General features: G+C 48.4%; 1 protein-coding gene across 11 annotated transcripts in view; it reads left to right on the top strand.

Annotated features, from left to right (window-relative positions):
• The window catches only part of CLEC16A (C-type lectin domain containing 16A), a 223,024-nt gene that overhangs the window by 161,585 nt on the left and 35,299 nt on the right, over positions 1-26,140 (top strand). For all 11 annotated transcript variants that reach the window (XM_036308096.1, XM_036308097.1, XM_036308102.1 and 8 more), the window contains 3 exons: positions 4,360-4,511; positions 6,658-6,862; positions 8,542-8,709. In XM_036308096.1, coding sequence (XP_036163989.1) covers positions 4,360-4,511; positions 6,658-6,862; positions 8,542-8,709 — 525 coding nt within the window. The remainder of the gene's footprint in view (positions 1-4,359; positions 4,512-6,657; positions 6,863-8,541; positions 8,710-26,140) is intronic.

Below are 26,140 nucleotides of genomic sequence, written 5' to 3'. Positions count from 1 at the left end.
CATTTTCTTACATTTTCCTTTTACATCTATATGCTTGAATCCATAGAAAATATTCAGTTTCTTTTTGTGTGGTTTAATTTTACACGAGTTGTGTTACACTGCATGTGTCAGGCTGCAAATTGCTTTTTCCACTCAACAGTATGTTCTTGAAATACCTAGAGATCTAACTCGTTCCTTGCTGTTGCCATACGGCTTTGCACTGAATGACTGACTGTACACTTTTTTTAAAGGCTTTCCTCTATTACTGGATATTACAGACCCAAATCCTGCCATCAGCATTCTTGTTCGTGTCTCTTGGCCCACAAGTGTGTTTCTCTAGGGAACGTACCAATTGGAAGGTCATATTGTGTGAAACTTTCAGTTTTAATAAATAATGCTAATTTGCCCTTCAAAGTGGCTATGTTAATTGATTCTCATACTAGCAACGTTTGAGAATCTCAGTTTTTCTTTGTCCTCACCAGTACTTGATGTCATCAGACATTTTTGTTTTTGCCAATCTCATGGGTAGAAGATGGTATCTTGTTTGAATGTTTCCTGACTTCTCATGAGGGTGAGCACCTTTGTGTGTGAGTAGTGGCTGCCCCATTCTCATCTGTGCATTGCCTATGGGAGCCCTCATAGTACCTGCTTTATTCATCTTTTGCCACTTAGAGGTAATTTGCATATATTTCCCCTGGTCTGTTATGCATAAAGTCATTTGCTATACATGAGTTAGATTTTAATTTTGATGGAGTTAGTTTATCAATCTTATATATATTTATTTGTATGTATTGATTCTTATTTCTTTATAAAGAAATTATTTCCTTCCCCTGAGGTCATAAGGCTAGTCTCCTATGTTGTCTTCTGACAATTCCCTGTAATTTTCTTTTCAATAGAGTCCTAGGCCTGTCCTTTTTTATTTGTTATTTATTTTATTACTGATTTTAGGAAGGGAGAGGGAGAGAGAGATAGAAACACCAATGATGAGAGAGAATCATTGACTGGCTGCCTCCTGCCCACCCCCCGCTGGGGATCGAGACCGCAACCCAGGCCTATGCCCTTGACTGGAATTGAACCTGGGACCCTTCAGTCCGTAGGCCAATGCTCTATCCGCTGAGCCAAATCAGCCAGCGCACCTGTCCCCTTTTGAAGTGGGGTTGGTGGGAGAAGGACCCAGGGATTCAGGTGGGCAGTGCTGGTGTATGGAGGACCTGTCACCTGCACTGTGGCCACAGGCCACCCCTGAGAGGCAGGCTCATGAGGCCACCATGCACCCTGACAGAGTTGCCTATCTCCTGGTACCTCAGCCTTGGCTCAGAGCGACAGTCACAGGTGCCTGCATGAAGGCTGCCAGCAAAGGACAGACTCTGGGCAGAATTGGGTTCCATTTAGCACCTCTCCCCTGGGTCCTCCTTTGCCAAAGACATCATGGCCACCCAAAGGTGACCAGACAGCCCCTGTCCCCCAGGACAGAGCAGCGAGGGCCAGGGTGGTGAAGGTTTTCCCTAAAATGACACCCCAGAGGACCACAAACGAGTCCCCAACCAGCATCCCCTTTCCTCTGAAGATCTTCTCTTTAGTCCTCAGAAGCTGCTGTGTTTCTCTTTAACTGCCCTCCAGGTTCTGAAAAGCCAGGGCTTCCTCCCACTCGGAGCAGTCCTGCCTCATGGTGACAGCTGCTTTAGTTTTCTTATGAAATTTCTCACAGGGCTTTGATGCCTCAGTTGCATTGCTGAAAGTTGTTCCGCTTTGGGGTTTAGTTCTTCCTTTTTTTGTTCTTTGTGGCAGAGGTGGTAGGTCTTTTTCCCCCGAAGCCCCTGAGGCTTCTGGGCTTTATGAGGGGGTTGCCTGCTGACAAACCCCACTGTCATTGCACCCCGCTGATAAAAGAAGGCAGTTCTCCTGTTTAGAGGGGACAGAAGGGGGGAGAGAAAGGGGGGAAAGGAAAGGGAAAACATGCTCTATTCATTTAGTTTTGTTTCCTATTTTTAAAAAGTAAAAGATTCCCATTGAAGAACATGCCTTAAGTATTGAGTAAAGAAAATAAACTCTACCTACCACAAAGAATCTATATATAAGCCTAAGTGACCCTTACGGCAGAATGGTGAGAACGACCAGTCGCTATAGCGCGCACTGACCACCAGGGGGCAGACGCACAACGCAGGAACTGCCCCCTAGTGGTCAGTGCGCTCCCACAGGGGGAGCACCACTCAGTCAGAAGCTGGGCTCATGGCTGGCGAGTGCAGCGGTGGTGGCGGTGGCGGTGGGGGGAGCCTCTCCTGCCTCCGCAGCAGCCTCCTGCCTCCGCAGCAGCGCTAAGGAGCAGCGAGCAGGCAGGTGGTAAGGAGCGAGGGGTCCCGGACTGTGAGAGGGCACAGGCTGGGCTGAGAGCCCCACCCCACCCCACCCCCACCCCCAGTGCATGAATTTTGTGCACCAGGCCTCTAGTATGTTTATAAGAATGAAAATGATGACTTACACTTCTGATAATATAGATGTCTTCCAGTGTGGAACCAGAAATTTTGGATAAAATAATTTTTAGAAATCTTTAGAAATACTTGGCTGGACTGTTTGGAAAGGGAGGAAAATTCTTGCCCTAGATAGTAAGAAATTGCAGCCCAGAGAGCTAAGCCTGTCTGGTGCTGGTATTTGCCATGGGAGCCTCTGGCATATGCTAGGAAGGATAGATAGAAACTCAAGGCCTGGAAAAGCCGAGAAGGTGGATTGGAAGACATTCATCCCCATGAAGCCACAATCTCAGATAGATTATGCTCTCAGAGGATTAAACTGAAGTGTGCATGGGGTCGGGGAGGTGCCTGAGAGAGAGGAGACATCTATCTGCCATCCCTTAGACCTAAATGAAAAGTAAAATGGGAGGACGGAACCTTGGTGAGTACCTGAGCCCAAGTTTGTTATCCCATGTGTTTGGGGCCAGAATTTATACCATCTGTGTTACCTCCACTCCCCTACCACCACTAAATTTAAGCTGAATGTTACAGTGCTCCTGATAGAAATTATCTGGGTAGGGGTCTACAGCTGGGATATAGTTATACACAACTGTAAATTTATTATTTTATGATATAAAATTTTACCTCAAAGGTGTGTGTAGAAAAACCACCTACCAGTCTTCTAATCAGAGACTTCTTTTAACATTTTAGTATATTTCTCTGCACTTGTATTTAATTGTAGGGATATCTTTTTTTATATATATCAAAATCATAGTAAGAATATTTTCACCCTCTTTTTCATTTAAAATTTTAATGTCTTTTCCAGTGTCACTGCAAGTATTTGTAAAGAGGATATTTTACTTGGATTTTTAATATGTATTTCAAATGTGTATCTTGAATACTTTCTTTAAGATAATTTCAAGCAAAACAGTTATGTATAGAGCAAAAATTAAAGCTCTTTCATTGATATTTCCCCTCCCCCACCAATCATACACACACTCCTACACCTCTAGTTCTCACTTCCCTCCCCATAGGTAACCACTGCTCACAGTTTGGTTAAACATAATTTTTAAATGGGTGTATAATTTTCCATGTGATGGGGAAAAGTCATACTCAAAATGTTCCCTTGTTTGGGGACATTTAGGTTGTTTCCTGGTTTGGCTGTTTCTTTTTAGACATGTAGCAGAGGATTCATTCATGGGGGGAACTCGAGCTGGCCAGAGATTGAATGGTCCTGGTGATTTCATTGTCATCAGAATAGGCACTAAATTAGACATTGAATTTGGAGATGACTTTCAAATAAGAGAAGGGACCCCGCATACACTGAGGACTCCGTTCTAAATTTTTTACCTGCTTTTTCTCATTTAATGCACCAAACATCTCGTAAGAGGGGACATGATTTCCATCAGAGGGGCCAGGAGCCTTGCCCAGGATCACACACCATCTAGTGCAGGGCTCAGCTCTTCGTGGCCAGACACCAACTTGAGGGCTTGGTGGTTCTGTAACCGAGCAGGGGACTCTTCCTTTGCTTCCTCACTTAATTTAGGCAAACACCATCACAGTGGTCCGTCCGCAAGGAAGCGCTGAAATGTTCCCGAGATTTTTGGTTTATTTCTTCAGTTGCAGTCTGCACGCCTAAAGTGTAGTAAACATTGCACTATTGCTGTGTGTACTTTATATCAGGCCTCACAGATAGTGCCCCGAGAGGGATGGACATTATCCCCATTTTCAAACGAGGAATCTGCAACCCCGACAGGTAAAGAAAGTTGCCCAGTGTGACTCATAGGAGGGACTCAGACCCAGGAGTGTGTGATTTTAAGCCTGGACTCTGACCACTGAACTCTGCTGCCCAGCAGAGCATGAGTCAGCTTGAGTCTCCATCAGGCTGGGAAGCCAGACAGCGCCTCATTCTGCTCTGTCTCCCTCCTCCCAGACAACAGCGACCTGATTGCGTGCACGGTGATCACCAAGGATGGCGGCATGGTCCAGCGATTCCTGGCTGTCGATATTTACCAGATGAGTTTGGTGGAGCCCGACGTGTCCAGGCTTGGCTGGGGAGTGGTCAAGTTCGCAGGCCTCCTGCAGGTAACAGCTGAGAACTGCAGAAGCTCTTCTCCATTGACTGTACAAACGCACACGAGTATCATCTTTACAGTTAATTTCTAATGGCACAAGGACCACATGAACAGGCTATCATTGAAAAAAATTAAAATATCTCACAGATACAGGTCAAGCCCCAAACCCGCTTCTTACACTCCCCTCCTCCCAGTACCAGTGATCCTTCCAGATCTGGTCTCTGCCAAATGCATATATAAATATAACTCCATGTTTTTTAAAATTGTGTACATATACTTGAGAGGGGGTATGTATGTGTATTTTTTATAGTGTCACGTTGATTGGAGTCTAAACTTTGCTTTTTTTCACTCAACATACATCTTGGAGAACGAACCACGCTAGTAAATTCAGGCTTACTGGCATTCTTTTCATTGCTGCCTGGCGATACCAAGGCCTGGTTACCAGTGCCCTGAGGCTGTTTCTAGCCTTTTATCTGTACAGGGTTGTCATGAACAGAATTGATCTTCCTTCCTTGGGCAGGGGCTTCCCTAGGCAGACTCCAAGAAGTTCATAGACATCACCACATTTTTGTCTGAAATGATTGTTTACACTGGCAGTGTGTAACAGTTCCTTTCTCCCCACCCCTGTCCAGTAGAGCTAGGCTCCAGATTGCCAAAAGCCGAGTGGGGGCTTGGGTTTCCTCCATGTTTGTCTCTGTGATAGGTCACTGAATGAAACGTAGAACCGGAAGAGTCGACAACAGCCTTCTGGCTCACATCTCCGTCAGACCCCAGCCCCTGAATGTCCAGTGCACTCTGACAGGCCTGGGGCTTGCCCTGCTCTGAGGCAGGTCATTTCCTTGTTGGACAGGCCTGGCTGCTGGCAAGGCCTTGCCCAGGCTGACCCACATCCGCCTCTCCGCAAATGTGACCTGCTGGCAGCGTGCCGTGCCGTGCCGCTCTCCAAGAGAACTACCCACGTGTTTAAAAATACTGTTGCACCCTTTTCCCCAAACTCCTCTTTTGCAAGATCTTTCTATTTAAAAAATGTCTTTTGCCAAGTGTGATGTGAGAAAGAACTATATGAAGAATCTTTTATTTATAAAAAGACTTCCATGTAAGTGGTTGTCCATTAGGTGACTTAGTGCTTCTTATTTATCTAGGCTTGTGATCAATTTCCTTTAGAATTTAGTGTTAGGAAAGTGTTTTTCTCCCTCGAAGGATTAATACATGTCCTCCATCAGACAATGAAAGCCACATAAACCTTTTCTTTTGGTCGTCTTCCAATAGCCACTATTTGTCAGGCCGTTACTGCGTGCCAGACTCTCCGTCTTAAATGTGTAATATCTCATCTAATCCCACAGCAACATTTCCATGCAGGTATTATTTCCAAAGAGCCCATGCCAGCTTTAATGCTATGGACAGCAACCATCTTAATGAGCCTTTTCCAGCATTTTCCCGCCTCCCATAGCATGTCTGGCGTTCCTGTCTAGCTCCTGTCTCAGGCTTTTATCTTAAATCACCTCAAACCTTTGTGGGAAGCAGATTCTTTACACGGAATCCATCCTGAGGTTTTAGATTGGATTTATCCTTAATTACACTTGCTATGTGTGAGTTCCTTCTCTAGCTTTCAAACACGGTGTTCTTCAAATGCCTGCTAAGTGGCCCTCCCTCTTTCTCGGAGTTAGTTTTTCCTTTAGGAACCAGAAATTCTTCAGAGACATACAAATGGGTGCTAATGATGCCCCCTTTTTAAGAGAAATCAGGAAGAAATTGGTTTGTAGATGAGTCAATAAATCTAACATCGTGCCAGATGGCATAGAAATTTTGGTTTGTTATCACTGGCTTCTTAGAAGTAAGAATGTTGGAGTTTGACTGTTGGGTTCCCTTGAAGAGGCTGACTCAAGTCCTCTTATGGACGGTACCACCCCACAACCAGCATTGCTCCTGGTGAACGCTCTGTGCTTCCCACGCTGTCTTCTCTTGCTACGCCTGACCTGGTTTGTGTCCTTCCTTGATGTCTTAGACTTGGGAGGCTGATGGTCTCCTTCAGGGCAAAAGCAAAGTTGAAATTGGGGGCGGGGGCCGCTTGTAGGTGAGACAGGAATCCCACAGCTTGTGAGCAGTCGTCCTCCTGAACCTAATGAACCATTTTCTTTCACCTCCTCCTCCTGCAGGACATGCAGGTGACTGGTGTGGAAGACGACAGCCGTGCCCTAAACATCACCATCCACAAGCCTGCCTCCAGCCCCCACTCAAAGCCCTTCCCCATCCTCCAGGCCACCTTTGTCTTCTCGGACCACATCCGCTGCATCATCGCCAAGCAGCGCCTGGCCAAGGGCCGCATACAGGCGAGGCGCATGAAGATGCAGAGGATAGCTGGTGAGTGCTCGGTCCTGGTGCAGTGTCCTCTGAGCCCTCAGGGCCAGAAGCAGCCACAGGGCTGTCAGTGTGGTTCTCACATTGACCTTGAGAACCCCCGTAACTCCTCCAGAAAAGGGCACATACAGTTCAGGAATTAATTGTGTTTTGGTGAGAGGATGGAGAATCTGCTCAGAATTTCCTGTTTCCTAAGTACTTGATTTCTAGAGGGTTTCTAGGGCCTTGTGGGAGAGAAGGAGAGCTCTCCAGACCAAGGCAGAGGCGATGTACAGGCAGGCGTCAGTGGGTCAGTCAGCTGTTCTCACTCCTGCACGTGGATATTCTCTAGCTTATGTTAGTAAAACGCTTCAACATTCCTGTACCACATTTTATTCTTAAAACAACTCTTGAGATTAGAAGGGCGTCTTCTGCCCATTTTATAGATGAGTAAACTGAGGCTCGGTGACTTGCCCAACATCACACAGGAAGAACCCAAACGCAGAACTTCCTACTCTATTGCCCATCCCTTCCCAGCTCTCATGAGAGTTCACCCTGCTTAGTGAGAGGCCAGGACCCAGTTCTGAAATCAGAAGTCCTTTTGCATTTCACAGGGATGTGGAGAATTTGTGAGGAGAACCCCTGCTGCCTGGTGTTGGGAATGCCCTGGCTTAGTTGTAAAAGCACTGAGATGAGGGCGTTCCTGTCGTCAGGTGGAAGGCATGGTGTTTTCCTTGGGGAAAAGGTGTGCTATCAATTACTAAAATTATAAAGTCTTTCTCAAGACACAACGCCTTTCGGTTCAAGCGCTGATGTTCATTCTGGTGTGGTCTCTGGGAGGCTTTCCAGCCCCCGGGGGGAGGAAGAGAGCTTTCTTTACCTAAAAATAAAGATGCAGAGGACGGGGTTTCTGGCCGTTGTGGATTGTTATTTCCTGCACATGCCTCGTTGATTTGTGCAGGTCTGCATCCCATATAGTCCTCATCTTATTTCTCACTTAGCTGAAACTTGGCCTGCAAAATCATTACAGAAGCATTTGTAATGTGCAAAGTGACTTAAATCACTCAGTCCTTTCTTTTAAGATTTATTTTCAGAGGGTTTTTTTTTTTTTTTTTTAATGTAAAGCAGTTTCTCACAGCTGCCATGAAGGCTAAATATTTCATTTGAAAATTGAGAATTATGCCGTAAAGTGGCTGTGAGAACTAATGCCTTGGGTATTTCTTCAATTGATTTTTAAAAGCCCCTCCAAATTGCTATATCATGAGATTTGTTTATGGAAGGGAGGAAGCACACACTCATAAATACACACATACACATGCATGTATCTTCTCTCTCACACATTCTTCCCCATGCGCACCCATATGTGAACTTTTAGGGCAGCATTGGCCCTATTTACCTTGGAATCTGAAACTGTACCTCTGGCTACGCCTTGGCCTGTATGGATGGAAACCAGGCAACCTAGGTGGGACCTGGCCCTGCGTCCATCCCTGAACCCCTCGCCAACTGTGTTTTGAGGTTCAGGCTGGACCTGTGGTTGTCACACTGATTTCCCCAGCTTGAGGCTGTCCGCTGCCTGCTTGCATCGCCCAAGGGATGTGCCTGGCAGGGCCCGGCTACTCCAGCTACAACTGCCCCACCCAAAGTCTCCTCACCTAGGCTCCGGCCCATGCACTGAGCCTGACCATGGGTTTGTTTGAACGTAGCCCTCCTGGACCTTCCGATCCAGCCGACCACTGAAGTTCTGGGATTTGGACTCGGCTCCTCCTCTTCCTCCCAGCACCTGCCTTTCCGATTCTACGACCAGTGCCGCCGAGGCAGCAGTGACCCCACAGTGCAGCGCTCTGTGTTCGCGTCCGTGGACAAGGTGCCAGGTGAGCCGGCCCCTCCCCGTGCCACCACTTGTGCCCCTCCTGGGGGTCCAGGGCTTTCCCTCTGTTGAGCCTGAGTAAGCTGCTTCTCCCTTCTTGGAAATCCAGCCAGTTGGAAGCACCAGCTAAATTTCTTAGAATTGATCAAAGTGTAGCACAAGATTAAACACAAGCCACAGAAGGAAATCTTGGCTTTCGCTTTGGTGCTCTTCCGCCTGGCTTTGGTTTTCCAGAGATTTGTTGGGGATGTGGAAGGACTTCTCAGAATTAAGAAAGAAGTTTCTTGAAAATTTCTTGGAAATAATTAGGTGATTAGTAATGAGGTTGTGGGAGAGTAATTTCCTTCTCCTTGTAGGGTGACTAGAAAGAGAGAGTGTGTGATTCCTGCTGCAAACCCCCTAAAGAAGTGAGGCTTGAGGAGAGGGCCCCGCCGGCCATGGGCAGCTGCCAGTGTCTCCTATCTGGGAGCCTCTCTAACCACTTTCACCAGAGCTCATCTCTGACCCCTCCTCCCCTCTCCCAAAAAGGAAGCATGAATAGAAAGTTCAAGGTTGCCTTGGTGGAGCAGGAAGAGCTGCTTCTCCAGAAGGGCAGGCCCTCCCCTTTCTGTTCTGACACTTCTGATTTAAGTAACTCCCTTTGTACCCCCATCCCTTGAAAGACGGCTTTGCTCTTCATTGTAAAACCTCAGAAAACAGGCCCTATGGCCCCTGCAACTTAACCTCCCCACATTTAGGGTTTCAAACTTCAGTCACAAATGTTGAAAAATGTTTTCAAAAGCAGTTATCAATTTAAGAAAAAACTCAGTCATAAGAACCCGTCCAAAGTCAGGGCCCTTGTTTCCCTTCCACCCCATGAATCATTCTGTTTTCATTCTTTGATTTGCTTAATTCATTTTGGAAACATATATACTGTAAGCATATGATATTTGAAAATCCAAACAGAACATGATAAAATGAAAAATAAGTCTACTTGGCCCTAGAAACTTTTAACAGTTTCTTTACATATCCTTTCAGAAATGTTTCTTTATATGTCATATGTATGTCTTTGCTTGTCTGTTTTTACACCGGGATTATATCATATATGAGATTCTGCCTGGCCGTTTTACTTAATAAGGCAGCGTTACATGTTAGCACATATAAGTCAACTTCGTGCTTGTTAACTGTTAGTATTTTTGATGCAGAGGAACCAAAAAAATCTTTTATAATATTTGGTATTGATGGCATTTGGGTCGTCTCCAGTGTTGAGCTCTTGCAGTGAGTGTCACCTTGCACCTGCTCGGGGTATCTGTGCAATTGTGCAAACCTCACGTGTCTGTGGGATAAATTCCCAGCAATGGACCTGCCATCAAAGGGGAGGCTTTTCATTCTGATATATGTAGTCGCAGCGTGTGTCCTGGGAAAAGTGCACCAGTTCACGCTTCCACCCAAGCCAGGGCTGTTTTCATTCTTAAAACCAGTGTTAGGCTACCAGGCGGATGGTAGCACTGCTTTGTGTTCAGCTGTGAAACAGCAGATGCTTCCGCCTGCTCTGGGGTCTGAAGGATTCTTTGTTACACATTCTCCAGGTTGCTTCATGTTCCTTAGAGCTAATCACTACGCAAATATAAGTGATGACCATGAGTCTAGGTTAACTAAGTATAGATTAGCCTGGTTAAAAATACCATTGCTTCCTTCCTTTCTCACTCTCTTCTTTTTACACACAATTGTCATGTTATTATAAATTTATAAGCACCACTTTGTAACTTTTTATTGAGATATAGTTGATATATAACATTATATTAGTTAAAAAGTCATTTCTTTAGGGTCATTGAAGCTTCTTTCAGCTCAGGCTCTAAAGAGTTAAGGAAAAATGCCCTGGGCTTATTTCTGCTCCATCCTTTCTGAAACGGGAGTGTAAGTAAATAAATAGAGGCAAATGTCACATTCTTCAGCATCTGCATAATCATCTCTCTTTTTGCAGCAGGCTTTACAATGACTTACTGCTTACTTCTCCCACCCTGCTGGAGCCCAGGGTTACTGTAGGGTCATCCACTGCTGGGGTGTGGCCAGGTCTACAGTGGGCTGCCTGGCAGAGGGGTTGGCACAGCTGGAATGTCCAGCGTCCTGTTGCTGGTCCCAGGGTTGGGATGTGAGGTTGGGCCAGGGGAACTGGCAAATCAAAGGTAGTTGCTCGAAAGCAGCCATCCACCCCTTGGCTGTGCCTCTCCCCTGGAAATGCCACTCAGGACTGGGGTAGGGACATGATCACAGATGTGCTTTCCAGGTCAACTACTCTGGGACTTTGGTTAGAGAGGCCTTGCACCCCTCCTGCCTTGGCCTGGGCTAGAGATGTGACCTCAAGAGCAAGTCGAAACCATTGAGACTCAGAGAGGGAGGGGCGCTCTCCCTGGCTCCCACCCTCCTCACCATCTGCTGTCTCAGTAGTCAGCCCAGCATCTCGGAATCATCTGAATCCTGCTTTTCCCTCTCCCACACCCACTGGCCTCCTCTGCTCACAGAATATACCACGCTTTCTCACCCCCTCCCAACCACCAGCATCTCTCCCTAGATCATGGCAACAGCATCCTCAGTATCTCTGGCTTTCGGTCTCACCCTTCTTCCTATTCAGCCAGAGGGATTTTTCTAGAACAGAAATCAGATCCAAGCCCCTGCCTGCAATCCTCCAATGGCTTCCAGTTGCACTTAGAACAAAATCCAGATCTCTCACTCTGATCCTACGGTCACTATGTGGTTGGCTCCAGCTGGCCCCTCAGAAGCAGCTCCTCCATCCCAAATACCATCCCCACTGCTCCTCTAAGTCAGCACTGGCCAAAATTTCGGCCTCAGTACCCCCTTATAATCTTAAAAGATATTGAGGAATCCCAAGAGCTTTGGTTTATATGGATTATATCTATTGGTATTTTAAGATTAGAAATTAAAACCGATAAATGCTTTAAGTATTTATCTGGCTTTATAGAAGACAGTTGGATTCTCGTGTCTGCTCCTGCTTCCTGTGCATGTATTTATAGGGAAAACTCCTCTGTGTACTCCTGGGAGTATGGAAATAAAAGGAAAATGCTGTCTCGTTATTTTTATGAAAGTAGTTCTGACCCTGGGAGGCCCCTAACGTTCCCCAGACCACACTTTGAGAACCACTACTCTCCTGCCTCAGGGCCTTTGCATTGGATATCCTTCTCCAGATCTGTGTGGTTGCCTCCTACGAATTACTCAGGCCTCAGTCTCCTCAGAGAGGCTGTTCCTGATCATACCCTCCCCCAGAAAGGTTTTTCCATCACATTAGCCTGGTTTATTTTCTCTGTGACCCTGAGTTCCTTACGTGGCTGACATATCTGTGTAACTGTCTATGGTCTTTCTCCCCCATGAAAAATGTCACTGCCATTGGGACCGGATCTTTCCTACCCCCACTGTATCTCAGCGCCTAGCTCTGTGCCTGCGTTCACTAGTTGTTGAATGAAGAATGAGCACAACCTTGGCACAGTTCCCACCTAATGCCTTCTCCCTGTGTGAATACCCGGAAGATGAGGAAATTCGTTCTGGGACCCTAGACATTGGGTGGTTTACTCTGTGGCACTTAGACAAGGAAACCAAGATTTCATGAGATTGTAAGAGGATTCCTCTGCTTAATTTCCATCAAACAAAGGGAGTGAGTTGTGCGTTTCAGGAGGGCCGATACACTGGATGGTAGATTTGGGTCAGATGCACATCAACTGAATTTCACTGCCCTCACCTTTGTCAGAGGTTTGCAGAAGCCAAAGAGTGGGCTGGAGGGAGTCATCAGAAGCACAGCCCAGATTGGCCTCCGAAGCTGTGGCCCGTGAGCCCAGCCCTTTGCTGGGTCCCTTGCCGTAAGCCGCGCTGTTGCAGACTCCCAGGCTATGTGGTGTCCTCACTCTGGCCACCTGCCTCGAGGTGACTACTGGACAAGCCATCACTGTCATGACACATCTTCCAGTTCTATCTGCAGGCCCAAGTAATTGTCATAGAGCACTTTGTCTCCCCTTTAGAAGCTATAAGTGATTATATTTGATGAAACTATGCCTCTCATTTCCTTAGAAGAGATATTAAAGTAGAATATAAATCAGGGCTAATAGACAACTAGCCACTTTGATATATTTTTCTTCTTCCATTTGGCTTGGGAAGAAATCACAGTTTCTATTTATTAGCTGGTTTTATGTTGATGGCTCTTGCCCCACAGAATGGTTGTCTTCACAAGGGCAGAGGCATGTGTGCGTGCCTGGCCCACAGTGGTGATGTATTGGGGTGGCAGGCAGGACTGGTTCCGGAGTCTGGCTTTGAGGTGCAGGCCCCATGGTTAGTGCCTCATGGACCCGTCCCACTGACCCACCGTGACAGCTGATTGCCAGAAACTGTCATTGGGGCAGTTGGGAGTGGGGGGCGGGCAGTGAATTTCCAAATGAGCCACCAGGGCAGTCTCTCCATGAACACCAAGCGGACCAGTAGACCCAGAGCAGAAGCCCCGTGAGAGGGTCAGGGCCCTGGCCTCCCAGAGCAGCCTCAACCCACTCCTGGGCTCCTTCTGGCCAAGAGCTGCTCCCAGGTGTTCACCTGGTGGCAGAGTGGTAAGCAGAACATCACAGTCTCTCGTGCGGGTCCTTCCTGGACCCTTCCTAATTCTTACCTGAATAGAAGGGCTCTACAGCGCAGAGGGCATTGTGGGGTTTGAGTGGGGCAGTTAAGCAGGTTGACACCACTGGTCCTCACTGGTGGGGACTTAATGACATGACCTTGTTTCTCATGAGCCAAGCCCCACCAGCCTTTTAGCTGCAGTGGCAGTGCTTAAAATCCCCCAGCGCCTCCTGTCCACAGCCCCTCTCCATGGCCCCTTGGCCCTCTTTCCACTGTCGGCACCTCTCTCCTCTCCTCCTCTCTGCTCTCTTTGCATAATGCCACTCAGCAATCAGCTGCACCGGCTTTCTGTCTGCGCCTCACAGGGGCCAAGCACATCCCATTTAGGACCTCTGTCCTCATGCTTCCCTGAGACTGGTTCCTTCTCGGGGGCATTCAGGGCTCTGCTCAGATACCCCTTCAGGGGCTTTCCCTGGGGCCCCAACCCACCGCGGTCCCTCTCTGTAGCAGCTGGTTTTTATTTTTTAAATTGGGATGAAATTCACATAACCTAACTGTTTGAAAGTATGCAGTTCAGTGCCATTTAGTGCATTCACAATCTTGTGCCCCCATCACCTCTACTAGTTTCGAAACATTTTTATCGCCCCAAACAAAACCCCATACCCATTCAATAGTCACTCTCATTGCCTCTGTTCCCTAGCTTCTGGCAACCACTAATCTGCTTTCCGTGTCTATGAATCTACCTATTCTGGATATTTCATAGAAATCATACAGTATGAGGCTCTTTGTGTCCAATTTCTTTCACTTAGCATCATCTTTTTAAGGTTTGTTTATCTTGTAGCAGGTATCAGAGCTTTATTCCTTTTCATGGCTAAATATTATTCCATTGTATGGATGTACCACTTAAGTTCATCCAGTTCTTCACCCATTGATGGACACATTGGGTTGTTTCCACCTTTTGGCAAGTGTTACTAGTGCTGCTATGAGCGTGTGTACACGGTTTTGTTTGAGCATCTGTTTTCAGTTCTTTGAGGTATCTACTTAGGAGTGGAATTGCTGGGTCAGATGGTAATACAATAGTTTTTGAGGAACTATTTTCTCAAGGTCTTCAGAGCCCTTATCATGAGTGAAGCTGTCCCATTTGTCTTCCCATCTGCCTCACTGTCCTGCACTAGCACGGAAGGTGTTGGGGCCCTGGCCCTCCTGCCCTTGACTGCTGACAGTGCCAGAGCAGTGCTGAGGACTAGCCATGGCGGGTGGAGACGAGGATTGGCGGAAGGAAGCTGGGCTGGATGAATTGTTCTGTGTCTCAGACTGTAAACCCCTGCAGCAGAGGTGGCACCGTCTTGTTCATGCCTGGGTCTGGCACCTGTACCAGTTGGTGGTGGCTCGGGATGCCATCTGCAGAGTCGAACTTCATCCCGTCAGGGCCAATTTCTGCTTAACCACTTCTTGTCCCAGCTTCTTGTCCTACTGAGTCTCTGGGCCAACATTTAAATCCGCGAGCACAGGAGAAGAGCCGTGCCCTCCACAGGTGTTACTTTCTCAACGGTGAGCAACCCACCCTATAGGTCACTGACCCAGAACACTTAGAAGTTCTGTGGAAAGGCAGTGGCAATCCCAGCGCCAGCCTTGGCAGTTGAGTAACTGAAGAAGAATGCAAAGATTACAGTGTGCCTGGAGCCAGCCGAGCTGGCCACAAAGCCTCGGACTGATATCTAGAAAAGAGCAAAGAAAATCAATGTTTAATTCATAGACCTCAGTTCTGACTTCACCCCTGGGCATAACGCACTAGGTGCTGATGCCATCTCATGGCAGCATTTCCCAGAAACTAATTTTTTAGGCCTATTCTTTTTCTTGTTTCCAGTTATAAAATTGGAGCCAATTCTCTCCTTCCAGCTCCCCAAGGCAAAAGGATACCCTTTCTTTAGTCACACGGGAAGGAGAGCCTGCCTGCACCTTCCTCCAGTCTCCCCACTCCCTGGTAATCCCTCCCAGCCTCCGCTCCCTGGTCAGAAACTCTGGCCACTGGGGGTGGGGGTGGGGATGGGGTCGGGGGAAGGTGAGTTACAGAAACTTTTTTTTTTAGTAAAATGTATTGGTCTGGGAGAAGGGTATCTGATATCTGGTCCTTCTTCACATGCAAAAACAGAAAATGGTAAAATCTTTCTTCTGAGTGAGGCTTTGAACTCAGGTCTGTCTGTTCAGACCCTGATCCCTTACATGCCCTTTAATTCCTGACTCACTTTTGATGCATCTGCAGTGAATTCTTAACACCTGAGGCCTTACTGGTATGAGGCAAAACCGTGTCGTTGGCTCTACCCCTAGACATGTTTTGGCTAGAAAAGTCATGTACTTCTGTGAGTGTGGGGTGTAGTTGACCAGAAAAATTAGCTGTGCCAGGTGCTTTGCATGCATTCGTTCTATCCTCTGAACAGTGCTGACAGCTGGTATCAGCTGCTCTGCTCTACAGATAAGAAACTGAGGCCCAGACCAAGGCCACAGGGCCAAAGCGAGGCGGGCTGAGATCCATGCCTCCCTTTCCTGCCTCTAAATCCCATTTGTTTCGAGACCGGCATTGGTAATGGCTGAGCAGCTTTGCGGGACGGTTCTGCCACCTGCCTCTGCAGAGAGGGGACACTCAGGCAGCCCTGTCACAGAGCGTTGGCCTTTTCCGTCTTCTTTATGCTATACTCACACATTCCCAAGTCCTCGTTCTCCAAGCCCACCTCCATGGATCCGGGACAAACCTGGCAAGCAGTGCTGCAGAAAGACGCTCATTTCCCACAGCCACCACTTCCCAGCCAGGCTGGAGGTCACAGTCACGTCAAGGCCGATCCCCGTGTTCCTGGCTGATCATGAACAAAAAGCAGAAATGAGACTCAGAATCCTGCCTGCGCAAAAGCAGCAGGATTTCAGCTCCTTTCAAAGCTTTCTGGCAGTTCTCTCCAAGAGATCAGCCTTCAGGTGGTTAGGTCAGGGGTGTGGGGACCAGTCCCACTCAGAAGTCAGCCCTGAGCTGAGCTCAAGGGTCCCTGCTTGCCAGCCCTCTTCCCAGAGCACCCAGGGCAACCTTGAAGAGAGCCTGAGGCCATTGAGCACACTGCCTGGCAGGAGCCTCCTCCTGAACCAGGGTCCACGGGGTTTTCTCACTTGGAACATGTCCCCAAAGACACTTTCCCAATAGAGACGCTAGCACTTGTTGTCTGAGGAGCCATCCCCTTGCGAAACACGGCACACAGCAGGCAGAGCCAACCATCGTGCCCCAAACAACTTTTCCCGGGGGGTGGAGTCAGGGAGGAGAACAGTTCCGAAGAATTGAATGTTGCCTCACTTCTCAGGGTCATTACCCACTTTAAACCATTGAAGTGACTTTGTGCCCAGGGCCTTTACAGAGCGTCAGAGAGCAGGGAACACTCCTGGATTCCTCATGGAGAGGAGCATGGAGAGCTGTGCAGGAGGTTGTGGGAAGAGATCCAAACCCCAGCTTCACTCTAGCCTTTGGGCCCCGGTTATGCTTTGGAATGCTCTGTAGGCTCAGGCGGGCCCCTGCAGGGCAGCCTCCCCGGGGCACTGCACAGGCGGACATGTGCCAGAGCGAGTGTGCACGCCTGTCCCTGCCTCCGAGAAGCGGTGTCTGTCAGTTCTCATCTCTGAATTTCATAGACCCACTCGGGCACATTTATTGCAGGACAATTGAGAAAGATAGAAGAGCAGCAAGGAGAGAAAGCACTAGCTCTCACACCCTGCGGTTGCCATAAAGTAAACTCCGGAGCCTTTGTCATTGCGCTTCCTGTCCATCCTCTGTGGGGCTTCTTTTCTCAGCAGCAGAGTGTTGCCCAGGTGAGAGCCGGCAGAGGGAGATGGTTTAGCACAGCCTGTAGCGCACAGTCCAGGTCAGGTCCTGGCCCCAGCTTTACTTGTTCCATGGCCTTGGGCCAGATGGTTTGCCCCTCTGGGCCTGTTTACTTAGTGGGGAAATAAATAAAAAGTGGGACAGTGCATAGCAGTTCCAGTGTACTTAATACTGCTGAATTGTATGCTAAAACATCATTAATACGGTAAATATTATGTGTATTTTACCACAGTTTGAAAAAAGTGAGGATGAATATGTCACCTACTCATTAGGCTGTTCGAGTTAATTCACATAAGTGCCTTCACACATGTGCGGCAGGCAATAAAGGTTGGCAGCCCTCAGTGTTTTTTATTGTCATTATTAGTCGGGGCTGACCCAGGAACCCCAAATTATAGGTTCCCTTTCTACACATTAAATAAGTTTGCACAGAGTTAATAATCCAATAGCCCCGTCTGCTGTAACTAACAGAGACCCTGGAGTTGTACAGATTTGATCATTTCAGGAACGCTTTCTCCAGGAGCTGATAAAACAGGGCAGAATCTGCCTCCCGCAGATGTGCCATGAGAATTGTGATGTATGATTTGCCCGACGGTCCACAGCTCCTAGAGGCACAGCCAGGGCCAGAGAAGAACAGAGATCTGTCCCCTACAGTCCCCAGCCCAACATACTCCCGATCACCCGCAACACTGACTTCCTTCTCCACACCCGCCTGAGCTGGGTGCTTCCCGCTGAACCTTACAATAGCCCTGAGAGGCCAGCACCATTCCTTAGTCTGCAGACCAGGAAACCTGAGCTCAGAAAGGGGGAGCCCCTGGCCCAGTGCCACACAGGTGGCCGGCCTGGGATTTGCACCAGGCCACACCTTCAGCTTTCCGCTCCACGTGCCACAGTGTCCTCAGTCCTGCAGAGCGTTTGGTGGCAGAACACCGCAAATGATTGCTGTATCCACTTTGTTGTATGAACCAGGAGCACGGAAACTAGCAGAGAACGTGGCTCTGTTCTGTGGATGCAAGTCTCTGCGTCTAAAGGAAAAGTCCATAATGTTATTTGAAGAAACCTGAGACTTTTTCCATTGATGTTTATTTTTTGTTGCTGAGTCATTTGTTTTATCAACTGTAAGTTCTTATTAGCAAATACGTGTTAACAAATGCCAAGGATTGATGACTCATTTGTGGGATAAAACCCAGAAACAGAAAATGCTAGCCCTTAATTTTATCTGTGAATTAGAAAAAGACCGCCTTGGTTTAATTTTGCCTTAAAATAACTCTACCTCAAAGAACCCCAGGGTCCCCCCAGAACAAAACTTGAGAATCACTTTATCACTTCACAAGAACCAGTCATACTGCCTACCTTGGGATCCAAGAGAAGGAGACACAAGCAAATGGCATTGCTAAGTGTGCAGATGGCTAGAGAGTTGTTAATCATGAGACCCGCTAAGAGTGAGAAGAACCAAAGCAGAAAGGAGGGACACAATAATAGTGCTGACAGTTCAGAGAGCCATAAGCCATTGAGTCCTCCAGATGTTCCTTTTCTTTCTGCCCCACGTGGCCTCTTTAAAGCAGCTTCTAGGACCCAGGGTAGGAGACCATCAGGAAGAGAAGAAAAGGCGTCCGGGGGAAGAACTGCCAGTTTTAAAAACAACTGTAAGAATTACAGGGTAGTTACATGACAAATACACTAATTTGAGTCAGGAAGGTGAGGATGCATTTAGCAAGAATTTACTGGGGTCTCTTGTGAGTCAAATAAATGCTGTGCCAAGCATACAGAGAGGACTGGATGAGGCGATGGGCTTATAAACAGGTCCTGCAGAGCACAGAGGCAGACATGGTGGGGACAGCATGTGCGAAGGCATGAGGGACAGGTATATTTGGTGGCACGGCCATGGATTAGGGAAGTGACAAGAGGCTGGAACACTAGGGTAGGGTCAGATGGCGAAGGACTTCCGGCCTGCTGAAGGATTAGAATTTTACCCTGGGAGGAAATCACTGAAGGTTCTAAGGCAGAGGAGTGATGAGTCAGGGTTTGGGTTGACAGGAGTCGGGAAGGGCAGGGGAGAAGGGGATGGGAAGAAAGACCCAAGGCACACTCAGCTTTCCCTTGGCGCTCATCACCTGCGCAGTAGGTGGTGCTATGCCCGTGTTACGGATGAGGAAAAATCTTTCCACAGAGGTTCCCCCTTCCTCAGCTTGATGTATATCCTATACCTTTTTCTGCGCGTTTACGTAGTGTATTTGTACTATACTATTATATTGCCTTTTTTAACCTAAAGGAATGCTGTTTTCACTGAGCAATATGTCTTGGATTTTTTTATGTTCATAAGAGCACCCTCACTCATTGTTGACTGCTGCAGGACAGTCCATCACGTGGGCAACCCACTGTTTACTTAGCCAATCCCCCATGGATGGATGTGTAGGTTGTGGCCAACTTTTTCCTTAACAAATAACGGGCGCCTCCGTGCACCCTTGCGCAAGAATTTCCCTGAGGTAAGTAACCATGAAGTGAGTCCAGAAATATTTAGGCTGTGGAACTAACAGGATTTGGTGACCAATGAAGTATGTGGTTGAAAGGAATGGGACGCCACAGGGCTAGTTCAAGGCACAATATCAAAGAGCCTTGGTTACTCTCTGAATGCTATCTGTGAATATAGCTAACAAGGGCATTTTGATGACTGAAGGTTCTGCCCCAGCAGCATCCTCATTCCTTGTGGGTCCTGTTCTGTCCAGGAGGCCTTCAGGAGGTGCAATGATGGGAAAGCTTCCAGGGGCTCACAGGGATCTCCAGGCCCTGCCCATGGCTTGAGTTGTCACCCCAGACAGAACGTCAGAGCTTGGTGCAGTGGGGCCACCAATGGCTTCTGCTCCTGCCGCCTGGGATCTCCGCTGAGGTTATGACTTTCTGTGATTCGTTTCTCTCTGCAGCCAGCATCCCACGACTAAAATACAGCTTCCTTTATTTGTGGCGGTCCAGCCATGGCATTTTGCATAAATGTGCTTTTCTCCAAAAACACGGTGCTGTTTTTTTAACATCTGAAATTCCCAAAGGACAGAAAGTCAATATTATCCCAGTGTGACTGGAATGGCTATTGTGTGACATCTCTTCACACCTAAGCAGCCTGCTGCCTTCAGCACAGAGTAATCGCAGAAGCATTCTGAAGCCCTCACATTGGGGCTGGTGAATTGTTTTTCTTTGTCTGCAGAGTTACAGTCCAACATGATTTCGGGAGTAGATGCTTCAACCATGTGAGATTCTGAATGTGGACTGTGATTGCAATGGCTCCTTCCAAAATATTTGCGAGTTAGTAAAAATTCAGGTGCATAGTATCTATGGCATACTTCTAGCCTCACACATTTTGTCAAGACCCTAGGATAAAAGTCCCATTTATTGAATGCCAGCTATGTGCTAGGCACCGGCTAATTGCTTCACGTAAAATAAGGAGATAAATATGTAAAAACTGTCATTACTAATCTTACTTCATAGCTGGGACTAATAAGACTCAGAAAGCAAAGTCACTTGTCCAGGGTCCTGGAGGTCTCTCTCTCTCTCTCTCTCTCTCTCTCTCTCACACACACACACACACACACACACACACACAGAAAGAGAAACTGCTTTCAGACACCTGCTCTTTTGAATACCTCTTCTACCTGCTTCCTGAGAAAAAGGTTATCTCCTATTCAGTGTTCTTTCCTTTCCTGTTAAGTTGATATATGGGCTCTGTGGAGCTTCTGAGTTAAAGCCGCTCTTTGTTGTGGCTTTCTGAGCGTGTTGACTTCACAGGCCTCAGATGCTGGGTCCCACCCACGCTCTAGCCTCTTGGATTGAGCAGGTCCTCTAAGTCATCAGGGTGGCGAGATGGCAGGAAGAGTCAGTGTGGATGGGCCGAGTGTCCCCAAACACCCTGCCACTACCCTTAGTAAACTGGACAGTGTTCTGAAATAGTTGACATTTGTAAAATTTTGGGCATTTTGGAAAAATGCACTCTTTTGGGCCAAATTTCCAGCCTGACGCCCCAGGGAAACGTCCACCAGCTCAGAGCAGTGTTCTTGCTTCCTGACAGTGCCCAGGCCTGATGGAGGCCACAGTCTTCTCATAGTCCCCTCTCTCTGACCTCTTCACTCCACCCTCAGCAGAGAGCAAATGCAGAAACTACCCCGCACAAACTGCCGTCTCCACCGGGTCACAGAGGGGTCCTTTGTGCTGGCTGAGACACCCAGAGGAAGCGTCTGGCCTTGAGCAGCTTAAAAGCTACGAGTACTTGGGTACCTACTGTGTGTCGGAAGTGCCACCATTCTGCTTAAACTGTGCCACATCCCTGCCAGGGAACCATTGCCATGGGTTAGAGGCACACGCCCTGGAGTCGGCCCACCTACGCATTGACAGTTGTGTGATGTCAGGAAGTTTTCTAAAGCCCCTGAGCCTCAGTTTCCTCTTCTATAAAATGGGGCTGATGATAAGAGCTCTCTCACGGGGGCAGGCGCTTAGCCCTGGACCAATGTCTGTAGGTGCCTCCTGCTGGCATAGCATTGGCATAGTCACTGCTATTGATAAGGGTGAGCCAGGGAGCTAGATTGCCTGCCCAGGACCTCTAGCTCAGGGTGGCCAGCCTTGTGTCCAGGGCTCAAGCCCCTTGCAGAGCAGCTGACCCAGCTCCTGCAGGCCGCTCCACAGAGCCCTCACAGGTACTCTCAGGCCCTGTCAAGCAAGGGACTGCTGCCCTGCCAGAGCCACTAGAGAAGGCACCATCACAGGTATCGTGCATCCTTCCAGCAGGTGTGCGTGGAGCCCCTTCTGCAGGCCCGTGCCAGGCCCTCGTGCAGCCAGTAGCCACATGGGGCAGGCAGACATTGAAATGGGGTGACCACTGTGCCAGAGATTATTGTGGGGGCAATCCCTAACAGGGCTGTCACCTAGAGGATCCATACACCTGTAACGCAGGGAGTGAGGGGTGGGAGTAGGGGAGAAGGTCACCAGGTGGGAGTGGGGTAGGCCTGGGGGTTGGGGTGTGAATTTTATCCTGAGAGCTCTGGGGAGCCTTAGGGAGCTTTAAGCAGAGCAGTGCTGGACCTGATTCATGTTTGAGCTCATTGTGGCTACTGGGTGATGGGTGGATTGGAGACAGCAGTGCAGGGGCCATTGGGGTCCCCTCAGAAGCCAAGAGCAATTGGGCAGGGCTACATGTTGGCTAATGTGGTCAGTGACAGGTTGGGTACAACTTGCCTGGTCATGACAGGTCTGCTCCTGTGGATGGCGCTGTACCCACACGTCATGTAACACCTCGGGTTGGCAAAGCATTTCCCATTTGTGATCTCTACAGTGCCATGGGGAAACTGCCGCTCAAGTGATGAGGTGACCCCCCAGGTCCCACCTCCAGGAGGTGGTGGTGTGCTTTGCATTCTGCCCTGCTGAGCCATTCTGAGGTTGAAATGTCTAAATGGCACCCCTGAGGAGGAGTATTTTCTGGGGCCTGTGCATTGCCAGCATCAGGCTAAATGTCTCCACGATCAGCAATCTGGGGAGGAAGACCCTGTTACTGTCCACGTAACACAGGGGTGAGGAACTTTTTTTCTGCCAAGGGCCATTTAGATATTTATAACCTCATTCGTGGGCCATACAAAATTATCAATTAAAATATTAACCTGCTATATTTGCTCAAACATTTAAATCACCCCTAATGCCTTGGCAGGGCCAGACCAAATGATTTCGCAGGCCTTATACGGCCCACAGCCAGATCTTCCCCACCTCTGACATAACAGGTTAGAAGGCTAAGACTCAGAGAGGTTAAGTAACTTGCCCCAGATCACACTGTTGGTAAATGGTGTTGCTAAAACCCACTCGTAGGCTGTCTTACCCCACAGTCTGCTTAGTCCAGTGTCCAGGGGTCCTCAGGGCCTAAGGCAGTGATGGCGAACCTATGACACACGTGTCAGAAGTGACAACGTGAACTCATTTTTTTGGTTGATTTTTCTTTGTTGAATGGTATTTAAATATATAAAATAAATATCAAAAGTATAAGTCTTTGTTTTACTATGGTTGCAAATATCAAAAAATTTCTATATGAGACACGGCACCAGAGTTAAGTTAGGGTTTTTCAAAATGCTGGCACGCCGAGTTCAAAGGGTTCGCCATCACTGGCCTAGGGACCTTAAGAAGTTCTTGGCCTTTTCCTGGGGGAGCCTCAGCTGGAAGCTGGGACACCGTGATCTCAACTGCAGCCCTGAGGGCCTCTCTTCACTACTAGCCAAGGGTTTCTGAGCATGTGTGTCAGGGCTCGCTGATAAATCAGGCCGAGATGCCCGTGCTTGGCAGCGGCGCTAAGTGGTTGTCTAGGCTTCCCCAAGCCAAGTGACATTTGCCCAATTGGTGTGATGTATCAACAGCTTTTTCTCCTACTTTTTGCAGTCTGGGCTGGCTCTCAGCCAGAACTCTTTTTAAAAAAAATAATAAGGCACTCACATGCCATGGAAAATGCTGGTGGGCTCGCAGAGCCCAGGAACTTCTGCAGTAGGGAATTGAGGACTGCTGGTTAGGGGTGAATTTAGAAACTTTCTGGAAGGTGCTGGGGCTAGCCCAGAGTATAGTTAAGCCCTTCAATGATGCAAGTTTGGGGATTTCTTTAGCTCACTGCCTTCATAGATCTACAAAGGTGGAAAGCTGTGGAGTTCACCTTTCCATTCATTCCTTTGTTCAGCAAACATTTATTGAGCATCTGCTAGGTGCCAGGTACTGTGCTTGGGTTTGGGGTGGCAGCCATGTGCAAACCAGACATGCATGGCCCTGCCACATGGAGTGTATAGTCTTTTAAGCCTGATAGGCACTATTCAAGTAATCATACCAGGAAATAATTAGTTAATAATGGGAGGCCTGGCCTTCTCTAGTAGGGATCAGGGAAGGCTTCCCTGAGTAGGTGGTGTGGGCTGATAGTGGAAGGATTCATTGGAGCAAACTGGGTGGAGAGGTGAGAAAGTGTCTCAGGCAAGGGACAACATGTGTGAGGCCCCTGCGGCAGGGAGGCACAGGGGCACAGACGAGGGCTCCCTAGCTCCTCCTCTCTGACAGGGACAGGATCCCTGGCTCCCACCAGTAGGCGGGGTAGGCTCCCTGGCTCCCCATCACTCTGTGCTTCAAGCTGTACCAACCATGTTACTTGAATTCATTATCTCACCTTTAGAACCTCTCTGGGGAGAGGCAGGTTTATGCTTATTTTACAGTTGAGATTTTCTGAGGTTCAGGTGGTTAAGTGACTTACCTGGACTTGCACAGTGAGCCAGCAACGCCAGCGTTCCATCCCACCTCTGCCTTACTCTGGCCCATGCTCTTGCCAGCCTTCCTCTCTACATTCTCATTTGTACTCTTATTCCCTATCCTGTGTTATGACTGATATGGCTCAGAGGCCTGCCAGAGGTATCAGAACCCCATAACTAACAAGCCCATGCATGGGGGGACAACTGCTTCTAAGTTATTGACCTCAAATCCACAAACAGCTGGAAGCCCAAAACCATGCCTTGCAAGTGTCTCCTGTCCCTGGCATGCGGCACTTTCTCAGCAAACCACTTGGTCCATTGGCTCCCAGCTTCATTTCATCCACCTTAGAGTAAGCATACCCCTCAATTTTGGTCAGAACTGCACCCAGATGAGGCATAGCAGTACCATCCACACGGAGAAGAGGGATCTCATTCTCCCATTGCTGGCATGATGGGGCCTGCTCAGCTCAGCACAGCCTTCAGCTCAGCTCCTGGCTTCTCCAAGTAGGCAGACTTGTCCTTCCATGGTCCCATGGCTTCCGTGGCTTTTGTGGGACAGCCAACTAGGCGATCAGGAAGCCAGTCGATTAGAACCCCTACTCTCAGCCAGAGAGGCCCATAGGACCTGCCCTCATAGTGCCAGGGGCAGAGGAAGCATGGAATCCCAGGCCATGCAGGATCTTCAGCTTAGAGGCCCTAGGCGGAACCAGCCTGACCCTGCGGCCCTCAGATTGGCTTTGTAATTCTAGACACCCAAGAGCATTTGAAAAACCCCACTGCCCAGGCCCAGTGCAGCCCAGTTAGGAGAGGGTCAGTGTGCTTTTGAAGTTCCCTGACTTCCAGCCTTGACAACACTGGTAGAGATGGAAAGATCTCGCTGCATTTCTCTTAGGTGGCTTTTCAAGAGGGTTCTGGGTAACCATTGGGATCAAATGCCATGGCCTGATTCTCATTTCTTTAATCCACAAATGTTCACTGAGTACCTCCCACACACTTGTGTGGCATGCGGTCCAGCACAACTGAGCAGGTATACTTGGTGCCCTGGGCCCAGTTTCAGGAGGCACCAGTTCTTCAAAGCATGTCATGCTTAGAGGAAACCCATATGGGCACTGCTCTGCTTCACGCTCTGCCCAGAACTGTGGAGTGGAAAGTTTTGGATGGGCCCTTCCCTCAAGGAGTTCACAGTGTCCTGGGTGACACCTAACCCACTCTTGCTGCATAGTCTGATCGGCGCTGTGACGGGGTGGAAGCCCAGGACAGGGGCACCAGCCCCTCCCAAAAGTGTAGGGCAAGGTGGGCGCTGGAAGTAGTATTAGTAAATGTGGGGCATCCCAGGCTATGAAAACACAGTGTGCACATGGGTCCTGCAAGCAGCCTTGCCTGAGTGGGGCGGGGGTAGCAGGAGATGAGACTGTGTGGGGATGACCTCCTGTGACTTTATCAGAGGGCCTAGGGGCACACTAAAGGCTGCCCTCTAAACTGACCACACAGCCCTCGGAGCAGAAAAACAGTCATTCCTAAGTGAAGCAAGTCAGGCAGAAAAAGCTAAGAACCATATGGTTTCACTCATATGTGGGATATCAAACAGAAACTTGTGGACATAAACAGCAGTGTGGTGATTGCCAGAGGGAAGGGGGTAGGGGAGAAGGGGGTCCTAATTAATATAAGGTGAGAGGAGAAGATTTGACTTTGGGCGGTGGGCACACGGTGCAATATACAGATCTTGTAACATGGAAACCCACATGTTCATG

The sequence above is a fragment of the Myotis myotis genome, unplaced genomic scaffold (genome assembly GCF_014108235.1).
Source record: "Myotis myotis isolate mMyoMyo1 unplaced genomic scaffold, mMyoMyo1.p scaffold_m19_p_5, whole genome shotgun sequence".
In the NCBI taxonomy this organism is placed as follows: Eukaryota; Metazoa; Chordata; class Mammalia; order Chiroptera; family Vespertilionidae; genus Myotis; species Myotis myotis.
This window is presented reverse-complemented; position numbering and strand designations above follow the sequence as displayed.